The sequence below is a fragment of the Capra hircus genome, chromosome 11, assembly GCF_001704415.2.
Source record: "Capra hircus breed San Clemente chromosome 11, ASM170441v1, whole genome shotgun sequence".
Lineage (NCBI taxonomy): Eukaryota > Metazoa > Chordata > Mammalia > Artiodactyla > Bovidae > Capra > Capra hircus.
The window spans coordinates 36,038,074-36,061,390 of NC_030818.1; the positions used below are offsets into that span (position 1 = coordinate 36,038,074).

General features: G+C 37.2%; 1 protein-coding gene and 1 pseudogene across 3 annotated transcripts in view; one reads left to right on the plus strand and one right to left on the minus strand.

The window, feature by feature from the left end:
- Nucleotides 1-23,317, minus strand: part of ASB3 (ankyrin repeat and SOCS box containing 3) — a 107,153-nt gene that overhangs the window by 30,986 nt on the left and 52,850 nt on the right. For all 3 annotated transcript variants that reach the window (XM_018055235.1, XM_018055236.1, XM_018055237.1), the window contains exons 4-7: nt 7,111-7,223; nt 6,381-6,516; nt 3,544-3,721; nt 1,269-1,466 (exon numbers count right to left, since the gene is read on the minus strand). In XM_018055235.1, the coding sequence (XP_017910724.1) occupies nt 1,269-1,466; nt 3,544-3,721; nt 6,381-6,516; nt 7,111-7,223 (625 nt within the window). The remainder of the gene's footprint in view (nt 1-1,268; nt 1,467-3,543; nt 3,722-6,380; nt 6,517-7,110; nt 7,224-23,317) is intronic.
- Nucleotides 17,667-18,587, plus strand: LOC102173943 (annotated as a pseudogene).

Consider the following 23,317-nt stretch of genomic DNA (forward strand, 5'->3'; position numbering starts at 1 on the left):
TATGCAGAGTGGATCCCAGATACTCAGATTAACCAAAACTACAATACTCAGAGTACAGTGTGTACCCAGAGGCTTAAGTTCAGAACAAATAAAAATGAACCACTATTTTACACAGCAAATGTTAAGAGATGGTAGAGAAAGAAAAGTTTAGCAAATAAGTTCTCGATAAATTTTTAAGTCATAGCTAGCAATCCATAATGGTGAATTTAGGAAAGCCAAAGAAATTTGACATCAGCCCACAAACCTCTTTTGCATTATTAAAAATAACAGCTTCTAGCTGCACAACTTATTTTACTATTGGTTGGACCACAGATTTTACTCAATACGGCTTTTCTTACATATAGCCTTTTTTAATTTATTCTATTTTAAAACCTTACGAGTCTGATAGACAAATATTGTCTAGTTTGGCCAGAAGCTAATCAATAATCTATCAATAATTCTTCATTTATTCTACTCACAGGATCATGGTAGATTAGCAAAAGAAACATTAAAATTTTTAAATTTAATTAGTGTGACCTACAGAAATAAATGCTATATACCAAATACATTAAAAGTGCTATAATATCTATGAAACTACAGTTTTATTTTAGATTCATAACAAGTCTTATAAATATAAATTTTAAATGACAAATAACCTGAAACACAGTCAATACAATACTTGACAAATTTTAAAATCTTTTTTATCTTTTTATCTCAGTTTTACTGAGGTATAATTGACAAATAAGACTGCAAGATATTTAAAGTGTAAAATGTGATGATTTGATACACATATACATCATGGAAACATTCATCACCTCATATAATTATCTTTTTGAGAGCATTTAAGTTCTACTCTCAGCAAATTTCAATTCTATAATTCAGTGTTGTCCGTTATAGTCACCATGTTAAACATTAAATCCTCAGGCCTTAATCACTGTATAACTTAAAGTTTGTTTTAATTCTTGAAGTGTTTTGAAGATCAAAGACATCAGAGAATTCCTGCATTTACTTTAATACATTAAATATATCCCCTAAAACTGCTACACCAAAAAATATTATCCAGCTCCGAAGAGGAAAGGAAAAAAACCTGACATCATCACCTTGTTTTTGTTATAGTTTGATTAGTGAAACGATCAAAGGTACATCATAGAGGCTTTTGTTTTTGTCTGTTTTTCTGTTTTTAAGTTCCCAATTTAGCTCTAAGACATGCTATTTTATCACAAAAGAAAGTCATTTGGAAACACATCTCCATACAGCCAAAAGAATGAAAGTAAAGTAGATATACATACTCCTTTTGGAAAGCCATACACAAGGGAGAACTGAATCCAAAAACGAGGCACATCTGGGCATCTGGGCTGTAGCCAGACTGGAGCAACATCTCCAGGCACTCCTCGTGCCCTCCAAACACTGCTGAGTACACAGGACTCACTTTGTTTGGCCCAGTGTCACAAACCCGGTTAGTGAGTGGTATTAACAAGTCCAAGATTCTGCAAATACACAAGTTCAGGACTATGTTTCTGTTTGTACATAATTGTAGACATTTCTACAAGACATATTTTGAGGCACCCATTGATTGAATTTAAGGTCTGTCTGTCTTCAGTGTACTTTCTAGGTACAATAAATTATTACAAGCGACATACTCCAAAATGCTTATTACTGTTGCTTAATAAGAAGACCCTTAAACGTATTTGAAACAACTAAATAATGTTCTTATAAAAGTAAATAGGTAACATATTGTCCTTTTTTATTTTTTTTTACTATTTACCACTACTCAAGTCCCCAAAATTCAAACTTTATATGAGATGTTTTAGGATATAATAAATTATTTAAAACTCCATTACACTAAATACAAACTTATATCAAGACAATAAATTATTTTCCTTTGTAAAGTAGCAACCAAAGTTTTATTTTTCTAATTAGTAAGAATTTTTTAGGATGATGAGAGACATGAAATGAACAGTATTTACATCAGGAAGAAATCAGAATTTCTGCTAAAATATTCTATTCTCAGAAAAGAAGATGAGCTCTTTTATGTGTTATGGCAGATTTATTTAAAAGACCGATTGCTAACTAGAGAAAGTTCTAAACAAAAATCATTAAAAAGTTCTTAGATTATTTGTAGACTTACCTCCGGCACTCAGCTGGAGAGAAAGGACTATCCTACACTATAAGGATAATATAAGCCAGAAATTCTCCTCTTTCTGGGAAAAGAAAGGCAGAGCTACACCAAAGTATATTTATAACATTCTTTCTCCTTGCCACTTTTCCTTAGGTAAAATAGGACTAAGATAGCAATATTTAGGGAGAACCTATATTTACTAAGAAGAAAATCATCAGTGACCAACAGAAATCTCAAAATTGAGAACAAATAAGGGCAAATTCTCGACAGGGTTCTGATATCAATTTAAAGCTCAGCATATAACTGTAGATTTATGATTAAATAAAAATCAAGAGTTAAGAAAAATATCAAATTTTTAAACCTAAGTATTTTGCTAAAATAAAGAACCTGTCGAGTGTCTCTTACACGTAATAAATGGGTTAAAAATTTTTAAGTGAGTTCGAAAAAATATACTCTTCAGTTCAGTTCAGTCGCTCAGTTGTGTCCGACTCTTTGCAACCCCATGGATTGCAGCATGCCAGGCCTTCCTGTCCATGACCAAACTCTTCAACAAGGCACAAACAAGATTACAAATATGTTTAAGAAAACAGTAAAATACCATGACACCTAGTGGCATAATAACCCAATTACAACATCTGCTTTTCTACTATACAAACATATTAAATACTAAAGACAAGACCATTTCACTATTACTTTTTAAATTAAATAATACTCACAATAGCTATAAAAATTACTACTGCAGTAAAAAGACTCTAAAAACTTTAAATATATATTTTTAAAAACTGTTTGGTACCAATCTATATTAAGATAGGCTGCCATATTCTCAAGGTAAAACCAGGTTCTGAACTGAACTGAAGATTCTTAGAACTCCCAATTTCAGGGAGTTTCAACTTTCTTTTAGTCTCTCTCTCTCCAAAAATTTCATTTGAATTTCTGGCTAGGGAAGAAGAGTAACAGAGGCAGGATAAAGTACCAGGTTGAATTTGAAATCAGACAAAGAGAAGTCCAGTCAAAGAGTTCAAGATGTGGAGGACTGCCTAGACCCAACGAAAAAGAACTCCAACAGAGATCACAAATCCAAAACCTTTCTGGGGTCAGGGAGGTAATACAAGTACATTGAAAAAAGTCATCAGATCAGTACCTCAAGATGCCTAGGATAAAACTGGAACGGAGTGGAATAGTCGCTTAAGCAAGTCAGAGGGAAGATTTAAAACCCTGAGAAGGTCTCCTGGGCCACTCTTCCTCACTCTAAGGAACTGCAAGACTAAGAACTGCAGGGGATGGCATGGCAGACAGATGTGGGGTGGACCTAACCATCGAGCACATCAGTAGAGAAGGGAACACCAAAGATTATGCCTGGAGGTAAAGGGGCTGGTCCAGAAGATCTAATTTCTTACTACCTCTGAATTATGAGACCACTTTTACTTTTCATTTTTAGCACTTACTTTGTATGGCCCATCTGTGCAGCTGCATGTATAGGTAGCTGCCAATTGTCCTCATTACAGTAAAGATCAGGATCTGCCCCACTGGAGAGCAAAAGCTCCACACATTCTGTGTGGCCCTCTTGAGCAGCAATGAACAAGGGAGTAGCTTTGTCCAAGGCTTGACAATTGACATTTGCACCTAAAATAAAACATTTAACATATAACCTTCTTTAATGCAAAAATTAAAAAGATGATCAACAAACAATTCAAAGCAGCTGCCTTAAAAGGGCTTTCATAGTACAACAGATTTTCCTCCTTAATGGATACTGTTGTTGAAACATTAATTTTCAATTTCTTATTGGTAATCATTTAAATTGTTTTTGCTTAAAGATTAATACTTTAGAATTCATTTTTAAGCTAAAATATGAATTTTACTCTATGAAGGATTCATTTCATTCCAATCCTTCCTCCAACAAACACTCTGAGGGTCTAATCAGCAATCATTTTTTAAAAACTGCAAATCATCAAATACGGATAATATTTCTGATCATTATTGAAAGAATAAGAAAAAAATCTAAATTATGAGACTTTATAGATGCCACTAATCGATTCAGGCTGAGTGGTGAAAAAAATTCCAGCAAATATGATATACACAGGGGCTATGATTTTAAACTAATGTTGACTATACTCTCCATTACATCCCTTTTCTTCATGACCAGTGTGTGATGAACAGAGCCCACAATAAAAGGAAAAAGCTCTATTTAAATGGGTTTCTAAGCTGAATTTTTAAGCATAAATCTAATCAATTATTTAGAAGCAAATGTATAAAGATGTGAAAAAGTTTAGTGACCTCAATTTCTGTGAAGGTTTCATAAATAGCAGACTTCCTCAAACTTTTCTCATTGACAAATAATGTGCTAAGTATGCTAACTATGTGTGTGTTAATACATGACCATGAAAATTTTTAAATTTCTGGAACACACCTCAGTGGAAAAATCATCATCCTCATGGGGGAAGACAATTTTTTACTTAAAAGGATGTTTCATAAATATACCTTGAATAAACCAAAGCCCTGAAATGGGTAAGAACAATGCAAAATACAAACGGTAAGTCAGAATTCACTGAATGGTCAGAAATTCCAACTGGGTATTCAACACGTCTAGATACACTGAAATCTTCTTGACTTGCACAAGGCGGATGCTTCACCTACTGTCAGCATTAGAAAGAGATGAACACTATAGCTGAGGAAAGATTACATCAAAAAAGAAACCTACTTAACTTTCTTTTTTAAGCAATGTTTTGTTTTCATTGACAATTTTAATGTATAAGAAATGTATAATGTTGTTGTTGTATTAAGAATCCCAGACTCCGAGTTATTTAAGTGACGTGCCAAAGATCTATAATAGACACTATTCACTGGTGGAATGTATAAGGAATCAATCTTTGTAAAATTTCAGGTAAAGAAAGTTGGGGAAATGAGGAAGAATTCACTGAAAGTCATTTTAAAGAGTTAGAAACATGTATAGTTACATTATAAACATACCTATATACCTTTTCAACTTGCTGTTCATAACTATTCAGAGAGAAGGAAAAAAAAAAAAACAAAAAAAAGGTGCTTAGTGTTCCAGGAGACAGGCCCAGCATGAGGAGAGAGTCACTAATCTGCAATTTAACCTATTTCATTCTAAGTATTAGTTACACACTAACAATTGGAACTTTGGGGACTGGAAGTCATAAAATGCATCATGACAGTCCGTGGGAAGGTACAGCACAGAAGGAGGAAGATGAGAAATCAAGTCCCGTGTCTGAGTCCCGATTCCACCAGTGAACAGTGTCTATTATAGATCTTTGGCACGTCACTTAAACAGCTCGGAGTCTGGGATTCTTAATACAACAACAAAGTACATGCTTGAATAAATGATTTTAGGGATTATTTCAACTCTAAAGATTTACAGACCTGATATTTGTAACATATCTTAATTTTACACTTAACGAATGCTTGTTTCTGTTGTTTACTATGTCAACTTGAGTATTTCAAGGTTTATAAGGAGAAAGCAGAAATAAGAAAATATGTGCTCTAAATAAACTTTGTTTTGGTAATTTATTAAAAGTTTAGATATTATAGAAGATATGTGAAAAGCCTAGGTATTAAAAAAAAAAATTGTGTGGTGGCAAATCTGGTGTCTCTCCCATCTGCTCTGGACCATCCATGTTTTGTCAGGTTAGCACTGTGCGCACAGCAATGGTGTCAGAAGAACTGAAAAGCCCTTACATAACAAATGTTTCTGGTCACAGAAATGTCACACAGAGTAATAAGCATCCCACCTCAACACAATCTTCTCTGACAATGCTGAATATGTAATGGCTGTCACTGGAACACTTTTAAGCAGGTTTATGTTGCTATTTATTAACATAATAGTGTAAACAGGCTTTGAAATAAACCCATTTAAATATCACACAATTAACCAAAATATACAAGTCAGAGGGTTAATGTACAAAATAGCTATCTAAAAGATTAATTAAGATTATATTAGTCATGTACCCGAGAAAGTTGGAACAGTTCAGGTAGCTATAATGAAGGACAGCCCCATCATTCAACTTGCCAATAAACCTGCTTTAGCAATAGATCATTAAAGTTCTGCTGAGGTAAGTTAGTAGTTGCGCATTGTATTATGTTAGTTAATAGAGACTTAGTAACCAGGCTTACAAATTAACTTGTATGTACTCTTATTTACCACTAACTTAAGACAATAAATTTCAGAACCTGATTTATATTTAGTTAAGAATTACTCTTCCTAGGAAGATACAGCATTAAACTCATGATCTTAATAGTGCAAAGGCTAACGGATTAGTCTTACCTGATGATATAAGTATGCTCAAGCTTTCTAGCTTGCCATACTGAGCAGCCACAAATAAAGGTGTGATTCCAAAGTCATCCTGGCATTCCTTGTTTGCTCCTTTTTTAAGAAGCAATTTTATGATCTCAGCATTTTCCTAAGGCACAGATTCATATTTTAAATAAGAGAAAACAAAGAAAATAGAAGATATCTCTCTTTTTATTGTTGTGTGTATATATGCTTTTTATCCTCACTAAAGGAAAACTCTTTTTTAAAAGTGTTTTGGGTGATGGGAAGAAAGTGTTAATCATTATTCTGTACCTTAAGCTAACCCATTAAACATAAACAGATAAAACAATGATCTCTAGGAATTAGAATCCTTATAAAATCCTGCATAATTAGTCTGCAAGCCCAAGCACTAAGGTATTATCACAGTTATCTAAACAAAGTGCTATAAATATAATAAGCCATTGCTCACTATCAACTTATATATCCCAAATATTCTGACGGCCTCTTACCTATGCTACCAACATTTGAAAAACTTACCTAATCCCTGCAGCCCAAAGCTTCTAGAACTACTAGAGCAGCAGGCTTATTCAGAACGATCATTACCATTTAGACTGCCTTTCTGTACTGCACTAACCACCATAAATCACAGGCAAGCAGGAAGCAAAGACTGTATAGAATTATCATTTTAAAAGGGTAAAACACACAATTTACATGGAAATGAAATAATAAATGCAGAGTTTACCTGAAAAGTAGCCTGGTGCAAGGCGTTCCATCCACACATAGAGTGGGATCCATTAACATTTGCTCCATATTGAAGCAGCAGCCTTAACACATCTATCTGTCCATTTTCAACAGCTGCAATACAGCAGTTAAAAAAATTATCGTCAATAAAAAGGCATGTTTGTACAACTGGGCACTTTGGTGATGTTTCCATCATTTATCCAGCCCACAACTCACAATACTGTGACCATTCCTATCAACAAATCAAAACATATGTGTACTCCTTGTTCAAGAATAAAACATTTATCACAATTATCTCAACCCAAATCCATTAATATATATACTCTTTTGGGACACCCACAAAATTATTTTTAATTGTATCTTAAAAGATATAGAGGAAATGGAAGCAAAGAGCCAAACATTTATTCTCTCTGATAATGGAGACAATATGTTTCTATTTTGTTAAACTGCAACTGGAAGGGGCATGGGATGAACAGGTAAGAAGAAACAGCATCAGTCTGGAGAAACAGACTCAAAAGAATTGAAACATTGGCCACTATTACCCTTTCATCAAAAATGACAACAGTAACTGACAAGCAAACTGAAAGCATAATACTCTAAGTCTGTACTTTAGATATTTTTAGCATAATAAACAACAATCTTTGTTACAATGATGTTCTTTTATCAACCAATGAAAATTTAGTAGAACCCTGCTTATTTGAACTAAAAGGGGACTCCAGACAAACTTAGGAGGGTTGTTAAAGAAATGCATATTATTTCACTACAGTAAATGAAACGAATGACTCCCAAGTTGCCACTACAATAGATTATTTGAAGGAAGAGTTTGCATGCCTATAGAGACCTAAAAATTATGTGCCCTTTTACTAATTACATTATGCTACTTTTTTCCACATATCTAACTTAATATTAGCACAGGATATGTGTAGTCTAATATCATGCACATGTGACAGTTTATGAACCCTACCTAATGAGGATGGACACAGGTATAATGCTATTAACTTGATACAACAAACAGTGGGGCTGAGCTTTCTACAATATTATCCACCAAAAAATTTTGTTATGAAGGTGGGCAATTCTAAAGGAGTTAATGAAAAAATAGAATGCCAGAGATAGTTAGACATTAACAAAATAAGTACACACATACACCATTAGCAAATTATGTACACTGTGAATGCTGTGGTATTAGGCTATTACACTAACTTTTTAGAACTGTAACTGTGAAGAAATACCAGTACCTACAAGGATAGCAGAGATGTATATAGGAAGCTCTGATCTGTGTGCCTGATGACATGAAAGGAGTTTTGAAAAAGAAGATTTTTAATTTCACTTCAAGCATACAGTTATTCTATATCTTCTACTGTTGTAGGAGGCAGGAAGTTAGAATCAATAAGTCTCAGTGAAAATTTAAAAAGGCACTAGACATTCGGACAAAGGACCACACTTGAAAAATGGTAATATACATGAAACAATGGGAAGATAAAATCCTTAAATTTCCCTCATAAGGATAAAGAAGTTCTTTAATCAAGAATTCTCTTATACTGGAAGGTTTCAGATATTCAAACACCTTGGTTGAGATAGTATCACTGAAGTAGTTTAACCTAACTTCTCTTATTTCTAAGTTAATATTCAAGGACATTTTATCAGGCAAAGAAAGTTTTTCAAGCTAAGTTATTTTTCTATAATCAATTAAAATCAACCTATTTGGGGGTGGAGGTCAGGATAGAAAAGGAAATAAATTTGTTTCATATCCAATTCATACATCATTATCAGTGACTACTGGCAAAAATCACTCTACAGTCAAGACCTTAAGTTGAAGATTATCAGGTTGTCAGCGGTGATATATGAAACAGAGTGAAAATAAGATTTGTTTCCATGAATTAGGCTGACCTTCTAAAAATGAAAGTCAAAAAAAATTTTATTATTAAATACAGTACAGAAGTCAGAGAGAAAATTTTTAGTATCATAAATACACTAAGATATCTGATTTCTGCATGTCTAGTGAAAAAATTTCTCAGTGGCAAAGTAGTATTTATATACCTTTTGCTAATTATTTCAAAACAAAGCAACTAGTTGACTAATGGGTAATAATTAAGAAATAGTGGTTTAGAAAAGTGTATTTAGAGCTTATACCCTACTAAGACAGGCTGAGACCTAAGACCTGCTACCATGCTTGCACCTGGACAAACATCTCCTCGATCAACAAAATAGCAAGAAATTGTATGGTACTAAAAAGAACTGTATGCATGCACAGATGGAGCAAATTCTAGACAAGAGACTAAAAAACCCAAATGCCACTTCTGAAGCACCTAGAGCAAACGGGGGTCGGGGGCCTGCACACAATACCACATAAAACGCTGGCAAGCCACCTAAGCCATTCCTCTGGCCCAAACTCTCCTGACACTCCTACCCTCACCCCACATAAGGAACACGCTCACCCCAACTTGGGAAATGAGCAAGGGAACCTGCTGTTTGTTCTCACTCCCACTGCTATAGCAGGGTTCCAATAAAGCCTTGCTTGAATTTCTAGTCTGGCCTCTGATCAACTTCTATTGGTTAAGGAGGCCAAGAACCCTGGCTGGTAACACTACCATCAACGCCTCTCCTTTGGAAGAATTGAGTAACTTTTTATCCTTATATAACAACTTAACAAGCTGGAGGGGCAGTGGGAACCATTCCATGACCAAGTGTATTATGCTTCAATAAAAGTTAATTTAAAAAAATACCCAAACTTGAACTTAAAATTTGTTCCTCTTTATCATAAGAAAACTACGCTTCTTGAGGACAGAAACTGGGTCCCCTTCCCCTTACGTGCTCAAGGCCAATCGCAGACAGAAGACAGACAACAAATAAGCATTGACTAGGTGAATGAAAAATAAATATCTAAAATAAAATGAGATTTTCTCTTTTTAAGAATTCATTCCTCTCCAAACAGAACAGGTTACAGAATTGTGTTTCTTGATACGACAACATAACGGCACTAAACTAGCCAGTGTAACAGTAGAAAACAGAGAACAACTTTTCCTAGTATTAAACCATGGGCAAAAGACTATGACTCCTAAAGAAAGGGGAGGAAATCATGAGTGGAGACCCATGATGACCCCAGCCATCTGCCTGGGGACATTTCTGGATTATGGAGCAGTGAGCTAAAGTCCAGGCATAAAAAGAGAAAGGTTGAAGAAAGAATACTCCAAGAAGAGGAAACAGCCCAGGAGACTGCAGCAGTCTGCTGAGCTGAGGAAGAGATCAGAGTTTAAGCAGTTGAAATTGGTGGCGCAAAGCCCAAGAGAAACGAGAACTGTGCAGGGGGGAATCCCACTGTGGAAGTTTGCCAAGAATCCTTGCCTAAGGTCTGGGTTACACATGTGCAAGGAAGATGAATCTTACCAGAGAACTGCTAAAGAGTTAAGAATGCAACAGACAACCAGAAGACAAACAGTGCTGAGGGGCAACGGAACTCCCAGGAGTTCCGGCCCAGTCAGAGCGGTGAAACCACATGGCTTGCTACTTCAATACCTCATTAACACTCCAGGCATCTATCTAAGAAGTCCAAAAGGCAGAGCCCTCGGAATAAAGACCACATCTAAGACTAAGGACTACTCTAGACCTTCTCTAACAAAGCCTAAAATAGGCTCTGATCAGAATGGAGGCAGAGGATGAGAGTTGAGTCCTCTGGGAAGTTAGACTGGAAAACATGATCTCAATAGAGCATAAAATCAAACCTAAACATATTTAAGGTGATAAGCCAGTAAATAATCTATTATTTAAAAAAAGAAAATAAATAATTATTCCTCAGAGAATAACAAAATTCAAGTCTCTATGAAATACTATCCACAATGTCCAGTATACAAGTCAGAAAGTAGTAAGGAGAAACTAACCCCAAAACGGTCCAGATTCTGGATTGAACAGATTAACTAAAGCAGGTACTATAAAAATAGGTTAATATCTATGGTATACAGGGAGCCTAGAGAGAGAATCTGAGCAGAGGAAAAAAACTTAAAAAAAGAAAAAGAAGAACCAAATGGAAATTCTACAACTGAAAAAAGAAATGGATGTGCTTGAAAGATCAGAGATAGTAGAAGAGTTGATGACCTTGAAGACATTAATATAAACCATCTAATCTAAAGAAATGAAAGAGGAAAAAAAACACTAAAGGAAAACCAACTGTATATCAGGGCCCTGTGGACAAAATCAAACAGTGCACCATACATTAACTGGAGTCCCAGAAGGAGACAAGAGTAAGAATCAGGCAGTAAAAATATATATTTGAAGAAATAATGCCTGAAATTTTACAAAATTTGATTTTAAAAACAAAAACAAAAGCCATATTCACTTACAGATCCCAGAAAATCAGCAAACTACAGTGTTTTGGAAATAGTCACTACTCTTAAGACTTCACATTATATGTAAGTTAAGGATGATTATATAAACATACTTGACAGCTCTGTGGAAGAACTTAAATGATTAGAAAAGGGGGTGCAAACAACAAGCCACTGAAATCAACTTAGCTATAATAATAGTTTAATTTTTTTCCAGGGCTCTTCAGTTCAGTTCAGTTACTCAATCACTTCCGACTCTTTGCGACTCCATAAACCGCAGCACACCAGGCCTCCCTGTCTATCACCAACTCCTGGAGTTTACCCAAAATCATGTCCATTGAGTCGGTGATGCCATCCAACCATCTCATCCTCTGTCGTCCAGCATCAGGGTCTTTTCAAATGAGTCAGTTCTTGGCATCAGGTAACCAAACTATTGAAATTTCAGCTTCAGCAACAGTCCTTCCAATGAATGTTCAGGACTGATTTCCTTTAGGATGGACTGGTTAGATCTCCTTGCAGTCCAAGGGACTTGCAAGAGTCTTCTCCAACACCACAGTTCAAAAGCATCAATTCTTTGGTGCTCAGCTTTCTTCACAGTCCAACTCTCACATCCATACATGACCACTGGAAAAACCATAGCCTTGACTAGACAGACCTTTGTTGACAAACTGTCTCTGCTTTTTAATATGCTGTCTAGGTTGGTCATAACTTTTCTTCCAAGGAGTCTTAATTTCATGGCTGCAATCACCATCTGCAGTGATTTTGGAGCCCAAAAAAATAAAGTCTGACACTGTTTCCACTGTTTCCCCATCTATTTCCCATGAAGTGATGGAACCAGATGCCATGATATTAGTTTTCTGAATGCTGAGCTTTAAGCCAACTTATTCACTCTCCTCTTTCACTTTCATCAAGAGGCTCTTTAGTTCTTCTTCATTTTCTGCCATAAGGGTGGTATCATCTGCATATCTGAGGTTATTGATATTTCTCCCGGCAATCTTGATTCCAGCTTGTGCTTCATCTAGCCCAGCGTTTCTCATGATGTACTCTGCATATAAGTTAAATAAGCAGGGTGACAATATATAGCCTTGACATACTCCTTTTCCTATTTGGAACCAGTCTGTTTTTCCATGTCCAGTTCTAACTGTTGCTTTCTGACCTGCATACAGGTTTCTCAAGAGGCAGGTCAGGTGGTCTGGTATTCTCATCTCTTTCGGAATTTTCCACAGTTTATTGTGATCCACACAGTCAAAGTCTTTGGCATAGTCAATAAAGTAGAAATAGATGTTTTTCTGGAACTCTCTTGTTTTTTCAATAATCCAACGGATATTGGCAATTTGATCTCTCATTCCTTTACCTTTTCTAAATCCAGCTTGAACATCTGGAAGTTCACGATTCACATATTGCTGAAGCCTAGAGAATTTTGAGCATTACTTTACTAGCATGTGAGATGAATGCAACTGTGTGGTAGTTTGAGCATTCTTTGGCATTGCCTTTCTTTGGGATTGGAATGAAAACTGACCTATTCCAGTCCAGGGCTCTTATTTGCATTCAAAAGAAAACTGGCCATTTTACCATGTCCTTTAATACTCAGCAATAGTAAATAGTTAATCCAATCATTCAACCGTGCCAAAGACAGTACTAAGCACAAGAGGCATAGAAAGCAACCAACCTACAAAGTAGTTGCCTTCATGGAACTTCTATTCAGTGGGACTGATGGTAAGTTAGCACACTGATGAAATAAGTTCTGAGAAAAGTAATTGTGAAATTACTTTTTGTGGGGAAAAACAAGTGAAACTTACTAGGTAAAGTAACAGGCAGTAACTGAGTTTGAGAACGCTATGGTCTGATCTCGGAAGCTAAGCAGGTTCGGACCTGGTTAGTACTTGGTTGGGAGAATGCCACGGTAGAAAATGGGACAGACATCATCTCTTTGATACAGAAACTTCTGAACAGAGAAATGAGAGACAAGAAGCAGTAAGCATGCAAAAAAGTGGAAGATGAGTACTCCAAACAGGAAATAGGAAGTATAAAGGCAGTGAGGTAGAAGAGCTGAGTATATGTAAGGAATAATAAGATTGTCAGGAGAGGAAATAAAGCAACAAAGGTAGAAAGATGTGAAATTTTGTAAGCCTTGACAAAAAGTTAGGTGTTTTTGCCTTTTTTTTTTTTTTTTTAAGGAAAAATGAATTTGTAGCAACTTTTAGGAGCACAGCTCATCACCTGCTTGTTCAGAACATAAATCTTGAGGAGTTGAGTGATCTGCCCAATGTCACAGAGCTAATGCCTATCAGACTGGAGACCAGGCTTCCCAGCTATTAGTTAGGACTCCCTCAACTAGTCCCGGTAATATTAAAAAGAATAGGAGTCAGCAAACTTTCTGTAAAGAGCCAGAAAATACAGTCCCCAACTTAAGATGGTTCAACAATTTTTTGACTTTACGATGATGTAAAAGGGAGACACATTCAGAAGAAACTGCACTTTGAATTTTAATATTTTCCTGGGCTAGCAATATGTGGTATAACCATCTCTCACAACACTGGACAGTGGCAGCGAGCTGCAGCTCCCCATCAGCCAGCCACCAAATCACGAGGATAAACAAATGACACACTCGCAACCGTTCTGTTTTTTACTTTCAGTATAGTTTCAATAAATTACATGAGACATTTAACACTTTATTATAACATAAGCTTTGTGTAAGATGTTTGTGCCTAATGAAAGGCACAATGTAGGCTAATGAACATGTTATGAGCACATTTAAGGTAGGCTAGACTAGGCAATGACGTCTGGTAGGCTAGATGTATTAAGCGGATTTTTAACTTACAACATTTTCAGCTTACAGTGGGTTTACTGGGATGTAACCCTTTCCTAGGTTGAGGAAGATCTGAACTCTATTATATCTAGTTTCTCTGGTTCAACATTATAGTTATAAGATTTTTCAATATTATTGCCTCCAGTTGCCGATCACTCCTTTTTGTTGCTGTGTACCATCTCCTTGTGTAAACAGAACACTATTTACCCATTCTATTGCTGGTAGATGCTATTTGGCTAGCTTTCTGTCTGGGGCTGTTAAAGAGTGTGCAACAATAAGAATATTCTAGCACATGTCACTTTCAGTGAACACTAATACACATTACTTTTGGATATATTCCTAAGGACGGAATTGTTGGGACAGAAGATATGTACATATTTAGCTTTAGTAAATTCTTCCAAACAGTTTCTCAAAGTGGCTGAAACAAATTCACACTCCCACCAGCCTATCTTCCGGTTGGTCCACATCCTCATAAACACTCGGCATTTTCAGTCTTTCCTTTTTTACCCATTCTGGTAGATGTGTAATGTTTACTCTTACCTTAAGCATCAGTTACCTCAAATTCTCTTTGAAAGTAGTCGAGATATGAATAAATAAACAAAATGTAACACTGTCTTTGTTCTGTGTTCCTTTGGGACTCATTAACTTGGGTACAAGTCAAGTCATGTTAACTGTAAACTAAAATTTCAAATCCTGACATTGGGGTTACAGAAGAAACAAGTTGATAACAGCTATAACTGGCTGACATTACACAGGAGTTCACTATATTCTCTGTTCAAATACATTTTAAATGCTTCACAATAAAAGTTTTTAGTATTTTTCACCAGCTCATGGCCCCACCTGCATAATATAGAAACTGCATTACCTAACAAATTCTACCCCAACTAAGACTTCTAGTCTCCTAAACCTGTCATCTTCTGCTCTGAGACACCTTCCTGGTGGTTCACAGTTGTAAAGGCCATTTGAAGTTTATAACTGGCATAGTGCCATGAGGATGTCACCTAGGCCACAGGCTTATCTCCCAATTCTGAACACGCGAGATGCCAAAGTACTGCTGGTTTCCCTGCAGTCCCACTGTAGAGGCAACATGCTGTACATCTGAGCACCCTTGGAGAAGATGCCCTGTACCCTAACCTTCAACATGTTCTGTCCCTAAGCCTCCTACAGAGTAGGGCCACTAATAACCCTGTGCCTCTCAGAGCCGCTCACAGAAACAGATCCTTCACCTTCTGCTTTCAGCTCCTCTCACTACAGGCTCAAATATGAATTCCAGGCTGTTCTTCAATACCCATGTTTCCCAAAAGCCTCCCTACCTCCCAGTCACGCAAATAAAAATCTCCACCTGAAAACCATTAATTCTACCCCCGAATTTGCCATGTACTGGTTCATCTCACAAAAATGCTCAGATGTCTCAAACACATCTGAATTATAATTTAGAATCATAATGGTGTCCTAACTGTAATGGCAAGAACACAGACTGTGTAGTCAGGCACTCCGTCCAGCTATGAGCAAGTTATTCCCTCACTCACACTTATAAAATAAGAATAATCTACTTACCTAGGGGTTTTTATTTTGACTAAGTAATTAATATAAGTAAATACAGTAAGTGCTCAATAAATGTTCCTTCTTTCCCTCCCTCAGTCCCCTTACCCCCTTCCTGATAAACTACTGGTCAACTTCTCTTCTTAACAAACTATACAACCAGGATACTCAGAAGGTTATTAGCTTTTCAATCATGAGGAATTAGGCCATAATTAAAATTACCTCAATTATTCAGACCTCTGATTAAACTTCTCTTACCAACACTCCATGTGCCCTAAGGTGAGTCTATCCCCTATGCAGAATCAATCCTTCTGACCAACAACCCAATTAACTGCAACAACCATCACCAGCACTACGAGAACTGCATATTCAGGTCCCCTTCAAAATGAGAGTGCAAACTCTCAGGTTTCCCCAATTTACTGTCCGAATTATTTCCTCCATGATAATCACCCACAAATCCGCTTTATTAGTTTAATAAATGCTTATGTTTAACTTTCCTCCTCCACAGCCATAACTGATCTGTCTTACAAACATATACACTATTTCCCATTCAAAAAAGGAATTCAAAGCCCATAATCCTCTTTCTTTGCATGGTCACCTCCTCATGAACAGTCATTCACTTGTCCAATTTTTCTTTCTTCCAAAAAACAGAATTGGGTCTATAGGTAGGCAGATGCTTATTAACACAGAACCTTTATGCTTTTTTTTTTTTTTTTTTGGTCCTTCCACTTCCTGTCAAAGTTTTCACAGACCTAAAGACACTTCTTTAGATGGTTTGGAGCATAAGTCTGATAATCACCTAATCAACTGAGAGTAATGAGGGAAATTCAGTTGCAATTTCTACCATCCCACTGATAAGCAAAGGACAGGATAAGTTGGTGTTTTCTTTGTTCCCTCACCTCTCTACATGGGACCCACCTAGTACTACATACTATTGCAAAGAGGACCAACATTTCAAAGACAGAAGAGGACCATAGCTCATTTAAGGATGTACAAAGAGCTGCACTCTCCAATGCAGAAGCCAGCAGCCATACGTGGCTACTTAAATCTGATTAATTTAAATTAAAATTTGAGTACCTCAATCAAACTAGCCTCATGCAAAGAGTTCAAGATCCACACTAGGCTAGTGATTGGACAGTACAAATTTAGGACACTTTCAAGAGTTACTGTACTGTCAAACTCAGCACATTTTTTAGCCTTAAGAATCATTGCAAGCTCACTGAGCCTTTTCTGTTGTTCGGAAGAAAGTCCACTGCCTATAAGTGCAAGAGGCCCATCCCGATGCTGACCAGTGTTTACTACTGAGCAATGGCTAGTTAATGATGATTCCTTCTTCTCCAGTAGCAGCAACAGCGATTTCATATTTTTACTGTCTGCATAATCCACCCGCTGCAGACCAAATATGTTGACTGCCTCCCTGGTGGCTCCATAGGCGAGTAACAGCTTGACAATGTCCACATGCCCATTCTTCAGTGGTGTTCACCAACGTTTTGTGCTGGAGCAGCAATTCCACCACCTTCAGGTGCCCGTGATTGCAGGCTTCATGCAATGGTGTCCACCCAGCATGATCTTTAACATTTGGGTCACTTCCACTTTGTAAGAGGTATTCAAAGGAAGGGATGTCGCCCTTAATTGAAGCAATATGGAGCAAAGTCTCTCCTCGATGATTTCTCTTCACAGCTGTAAGGCTAATGGGCCACAGCTTTGTTGCTGAGGGACTACACATCATTCATCTGTAACTTGGACTGTTCAGTGTAGAAGGCGGCGTACCTGGTGAAAGGCTAATGGATTCAACCAATATAGTACGGCTTTTCCTCCTTAACGTGTCACCAACTTTAAGTCTGTTCGAAGGTGGTAAAGACCAACCAGGCAATGGCACGTTTTCTGAGAGCACTGCTTGCTTAACAGAGTTTCCACCAGTGCTCTGACTGCTGCTTCTGCATCTCTTAGAAACAGGACTGAAAACTCTATCGTGATGCCCAAGCTTCCCATTACAACCTGATGGCAAGGATTTCTTGGACGGAAGATAGTTTGCAGAGACTGTCTTTTCAGGAGTCACTACTCCATTCTTGCTCTCAATTTCTGGAGATTGCAATGATTCTTAAGGCTAAAAAATGTGCTGAGTTTGACAGTACAGTAACTCATATCATTGTTCCTGGTGATACAGCTCAAAGCACCCTGAAATGTATGCTTGGAATTCTAAGTGGATACTGGATCCTAAAATTTGAATGGGTGAAAGTATGTCTATAAAGCAAAGAATGTGAACAGGAAAGAAAGTATGAAATTCCTGAAGGACCACAGAAAAGCAGGCTCAACAGAGAACAGCTGTTGCCAAAGCTGTCTGATGGATGCTACTTATATTTTGGGGGAACCTTCAAACACCATCCAAAGGACAACCTTATTAAGCTTGTCGCAGCCGGTGGGGGCCAGATCCTTATTAGAAAGCCCAACCCAGACAGTGATGTGACTCAAACCATCAATACAGTTGCATACCATGCCAAACCTGATTCTGATCAGCACCTCTGCAGACAGTATATCATCTATGAGAACCTGTCTAATCATCGCCCAGAAATGGTTTGGCAGGGCAAAGTCTGGATGGCTCCTTCCTGCTGGTTTATAGATTGTGTGATGTCCTTTGAGTTGCTCCCTCTTGACAACTGAACTCGCACAGTGTAATAACCTAGTGATTGCACTGTTTTCATTAGTCACATTTTTACAAATAGGTAGACTCATTCATCAGAGAAGGCGATGGCACCCCTCTCCAGTACTCTTGCCTGGAGAGTCCCATGGACAGAGGAGCCTGGTGGGCTGCAGTTCATGGGGTCATGAAGAGTCAGACACGACTGAGTGACTTCACCTTCACTTTTCACTTTCATGCATTGGAGAAGGAATTGGCAACCCACTCCAGTGTTCTTGTCTGGAGAATCCTAGGGACGGGGGAGCCTGGTGGGCTGCTGTCTATGGGGTCACACAGAGTCGGACATGACTGAAATGACTTAGCAACAGCAGCAGCAGCAAGTTCCAGAGGACAGCTTTGGTCTAGAGTTTAGAATTTAACTGAACTGGAATTTAACCTAGAATACTAGGCATCTCTACCTCCAAGATACATGCCTGGCAATGAGGACAGGGAGCCAGGCCATTAGTTGTGGTTCCTATGGTTTGAGACAGGTGTTCAAGGAGAGAAAGGAAATGAGTAATTCTGGAACCTGGAAAAGTACTGTGGATTCTCAAAGAGAAAAAGAAAGTAGAATCAGAGGATCTGATATTACACTGTCATCCAACAAGGACTAGAGTTCAAGGATAAAGAATAAAGATGAAATAAAACATCTCATTTTGAAGACAGAGCTCAGAGTGCCTGAGGTACACAGAGAAAGGGGAGAAAGGGTTTCCTTTTTTCGATCCAAACAGATTTTGTCTATAAGACTCTAGCTGAGACAGCAGAAAAGAAAATCCAGAAGCTCTGAGGACAGGGACACTACTCCTCCCACAACAGGTCAGACTACTATGCTGAAGAAATTGTACAAACTGAAGTCTAAGAAAGCAAAAATGATATGATAACATCATTTCCTGCAATAATTTCTAGGGAGACATTTATACTGTTGAAGAAACACAGTTTTTCCATTTCCTGTATTTAAGAGGGAAAAAGAAGTAATCTGAGATAACATAACCTGAATATCAAATATTGTTGAAAAGAAGAAATCAAGGAAATGGAAGCAGCCGTGCATAAAACTTCTAACCAAAATCAAAACTCAGTTGAGGCATGGAGCACACTGAGTGCAGTCACAAGGCCCACCCACAGACTTCATGAACACAAGGACTCAACACAGGATTTTCATCTGGGAGAAACAGGATAAGAAATAAAGAGTGACACAAAATGTAAGTAATACATCTAGGAATAAGAAACTCAAACTAAAAACAGTAAGCAATGATCATTATTCAATGCAGCATTCATCAAAGAATAAATTTCTAAAGGAAGGACTTTTAAAAATGTGATTATCCTACGGAATGTTCTTTTGGAAAAATGCCTAAAGTGACACTGTGTTCTAAGGAACTCCTGTAGACACGTTCTGTACCGAACGCAAAAATCGTAGTGAGTTGAGTTTTATATCTACAAGCTAGAAATATACTCTTTCATCCTGAGGCTCAGATTTTGACTACAATTCTACTGAGAAATATCATGATCAGTAAGGCTGTGCAGAACAGTTTAACCACAGGCTGGCCATCTCCTCCACTTATAGCAACAGGCTGGTGATTTCTGAGGAGTCTCAGAGATTACCTATATATCATATTAGTACATTTGATTTGTATATGAATTTTTAACTGCATCTACACTCTAAAGTTCTGCATCTATTCTCCATTTTGCACTTCAAATTTCTATATAATTCAACAATAAAATAATTTCCATTGCTTATCTAATTTGAGTAAAGTTTTTCCCTATCTCTTTCACAAAGCAAAAAAGAATATTTGCAACAATTTTATCTACTGTGTATTTCTCTGGTCCTGTGATTACACTGACATCTGGTGGCACTAGAAAAGAATCTAGACAGCAAAGAAAAATAAATTTTTTTCCACTGTTGTGAATCCATCCTACGAATTCTATGACCTCAGATTTTGTTTTTCTAAGATTACCTATTCCTAGGACAGCAAAGTACTATACTAACTCCACTGATGGCACGTTAGTTTCAAACTTTCACTTTAATAAAGTGACTGGCAAAGATGGAAAATTATTTCAAAAATGTCACTGGGTAAGCTGGACTACCCACAGGTATTTATCTCATAATTAAATTTTATAATCAGAACAGGATAACCAACAAAACCTTATTGTACAGCACATGGAACTCTGTTCAATGTTATGTGCCAGCCTGGATGGGGGTGGGGGTTTGAAGGAGAATGGAATCATATATATGGATGGCTGAGTCCCTTCACCATTCATAAAACTATCACAACATTGTTAATTGGCTATACTTCAAAACAAAATGTTTGTTGTGTTAAAAAAAAATTTTCAAATATAAAAAATAAAGTTGGAGAAGCAAAAAAAAAAATTTTATAATCAGAACAGTTATAAAGTAAGTTTTTCCCATTAAAGATATATACATAGTTTCAAGCACTTTCCCTACATATTCAAATATACTTCAATAATGTGTCTTGGCCATGAATCTTTAGTATGAGAAGTGAAAGGGAAAGTCGCACAGTCGTGTCCAACTTCTCTGCGACCCCATGGACTACAGTCCATGGAATTCTCCAGGAATACTGGAGTGGGTAGTGTTTCCCTTCTCCAGGGGATCTCCCCAACCCAGGGATTGAACCTAGGTCTCCCGCATTGCAGGCGGATTCTTTACCGGCTGAGCCTCCAGGGAAGCCCATTAATCTCTCATTGGGCCTAATTTAAGGTAAACTTTATCACAGGTATACATTTATAAGAAAAAACAGCACACACGTGGTTTGGTGTAATCTGAGGTTTCCAGCATCCACTGGTGATCTTGGAACAACATATGCTCCACAGATAAGGGAGAACTACTAAATTGACATAAAATTAAAAAACAAACAAAACTAACCCAGGATTCAAACCCAGATCTCCCACATTGCAGGCGGATTCTTTACCAGTTGAGCCACAGAAGGAGCCAATCTTTAGCCTAAAAGGTAGTATTTTGTTGCCTAGAAAATTTTTTTCTAAAGCTATAATCGAAAGGTCACTTCTTATAAAGGACCTGGTGTCTCCCAAGTCTTCAACAATCTTAAAAATGTATACTGATGGGAAAAACCATGACCTCGTGGACAAAGTTTATTATGTTAGGAATATATTAATAACAAAGCTTATGAAAAGTACCTGATTCCATGATATGTCTCTATTTCTGATATAGAGAAGTCAAATGGGCAATTAGACAACAGAGACCATATCCAGAAAAGCACATCTTTCAATCACATGGAAGTCTTAAGAGACAAAAAACTAAAATTCTATTATTTTATTATTTCTCCACATGTCTCCCCACCAACAGAGCTGAGAGAAACATTTTAGACAGCACATCTTTAAATTTACATATTCATCCAGAATTATAACAGTGAATTCTACAACTCTTCATAATTATCCAATTCACATTCCTGAAATTCTCATAAAGCAGTATCCTCCATACAGGAGCTACCTCTGCATGATCTCCACAGTATGGCTTACAGAAATAAATCACTACACTGAGGAGTCCCTAGCAAAGAAAAAGTATATGGCAAAACATACCTCATCCCAAGGACTCCTCATTATAGAGAAGCAACACTTTTATTTCAGCCATGCTAACCAGTGACGTTCATTACACAACTGGCCAGTGGCAATCACACTCATAAATAAAGGAACGTTTGCGTTAACTACGTAACGATTCCACCTGACAGCCACACATCCACACTGTACAGCAGTGCTACTCAGTACTGTTCACAGCCTGTCGATCTACCAACTGTTATCAGTCCTCAACAAAGTGAGAAGTTTTTACCAGGATGTAAATCAGCTATGTCCTTAAAACATATTGTTTAGTTCAGCTGACATTTTTCTTGAAAGAAAACTATTTTGATAAAGGAAGTTGTACAAATGTAAATCACTGATTTACATTATGGCTCAAGCCCCTTATCAACAGACTGACATTTCTGAGTAGCACTGGTCTATGGTATCTGAAGAGAACAGAGATTGCGTTGTATGAGCAGGATGCGGCGAGGAATGCCTCATTTAAGTCTATTTCTACCATACACTAGAATATTAAACTATACAAAATACTGACATCAAGAATTTTTGTCTTACTTTAAAAATCTGGACTTCCAATTTTAATATTGTGAATAAAGTAGTTGCCCTTACTCTTCCTAGAAAGCATTAAAGAGCAATTAATCCAAAATCAGCAAAGAAAATAAGAAATAAAAACACATCCTGCATTTTTAGCAAAACTACAAATCCCACTAAAACTTCAGATCAAAAATAAGTAGGAGCTTTCAAAACATAGGTTAATCGAAGGCACCTGTGGGAGGAAGGGGAGAAAGTGTCAACTGCACATCTCACAAGTAGCAGGCAAAGTAAACTTCTCAGAGGTGGGACGGAGGCTCCCTCTGAGGGATTAAACATAAATGTCTAACAGAGGGATAAGATTCATTAACTAGAAGGAAGAATACCTATGGAGAGAGTTGAAATCTCAAAGTCACAAGAGCTGGGTCTAAATAAGGAATAACACAAACATGCTACATTTGTAGGAGTAGTTTGTCTTGGCTAGCACGGAAGTGAAGCTTCCCACAACTGCCTATACCAACTAAACAGTGAAAGACAATGACTAAATGAATTCACTCACTGGAAAAGTTCAGTTCAGTTCAGTTCACTTCAGTCACTCAGTCATGTCCGACTCTCTACAACCCCATGGACTTCAGCACACCAGGCTTTCCTGTCCATCATCAACTCCTGGAGTTTACCCAAAATCATGTCCATTGAGTCGGTGAAGCCATCTAACCATCTCATCCTCTGTTGTCTCCTTCTCCACCCGCCTTCAATCTTTCCCAGCATCAGGACCTTTCAAATGAGT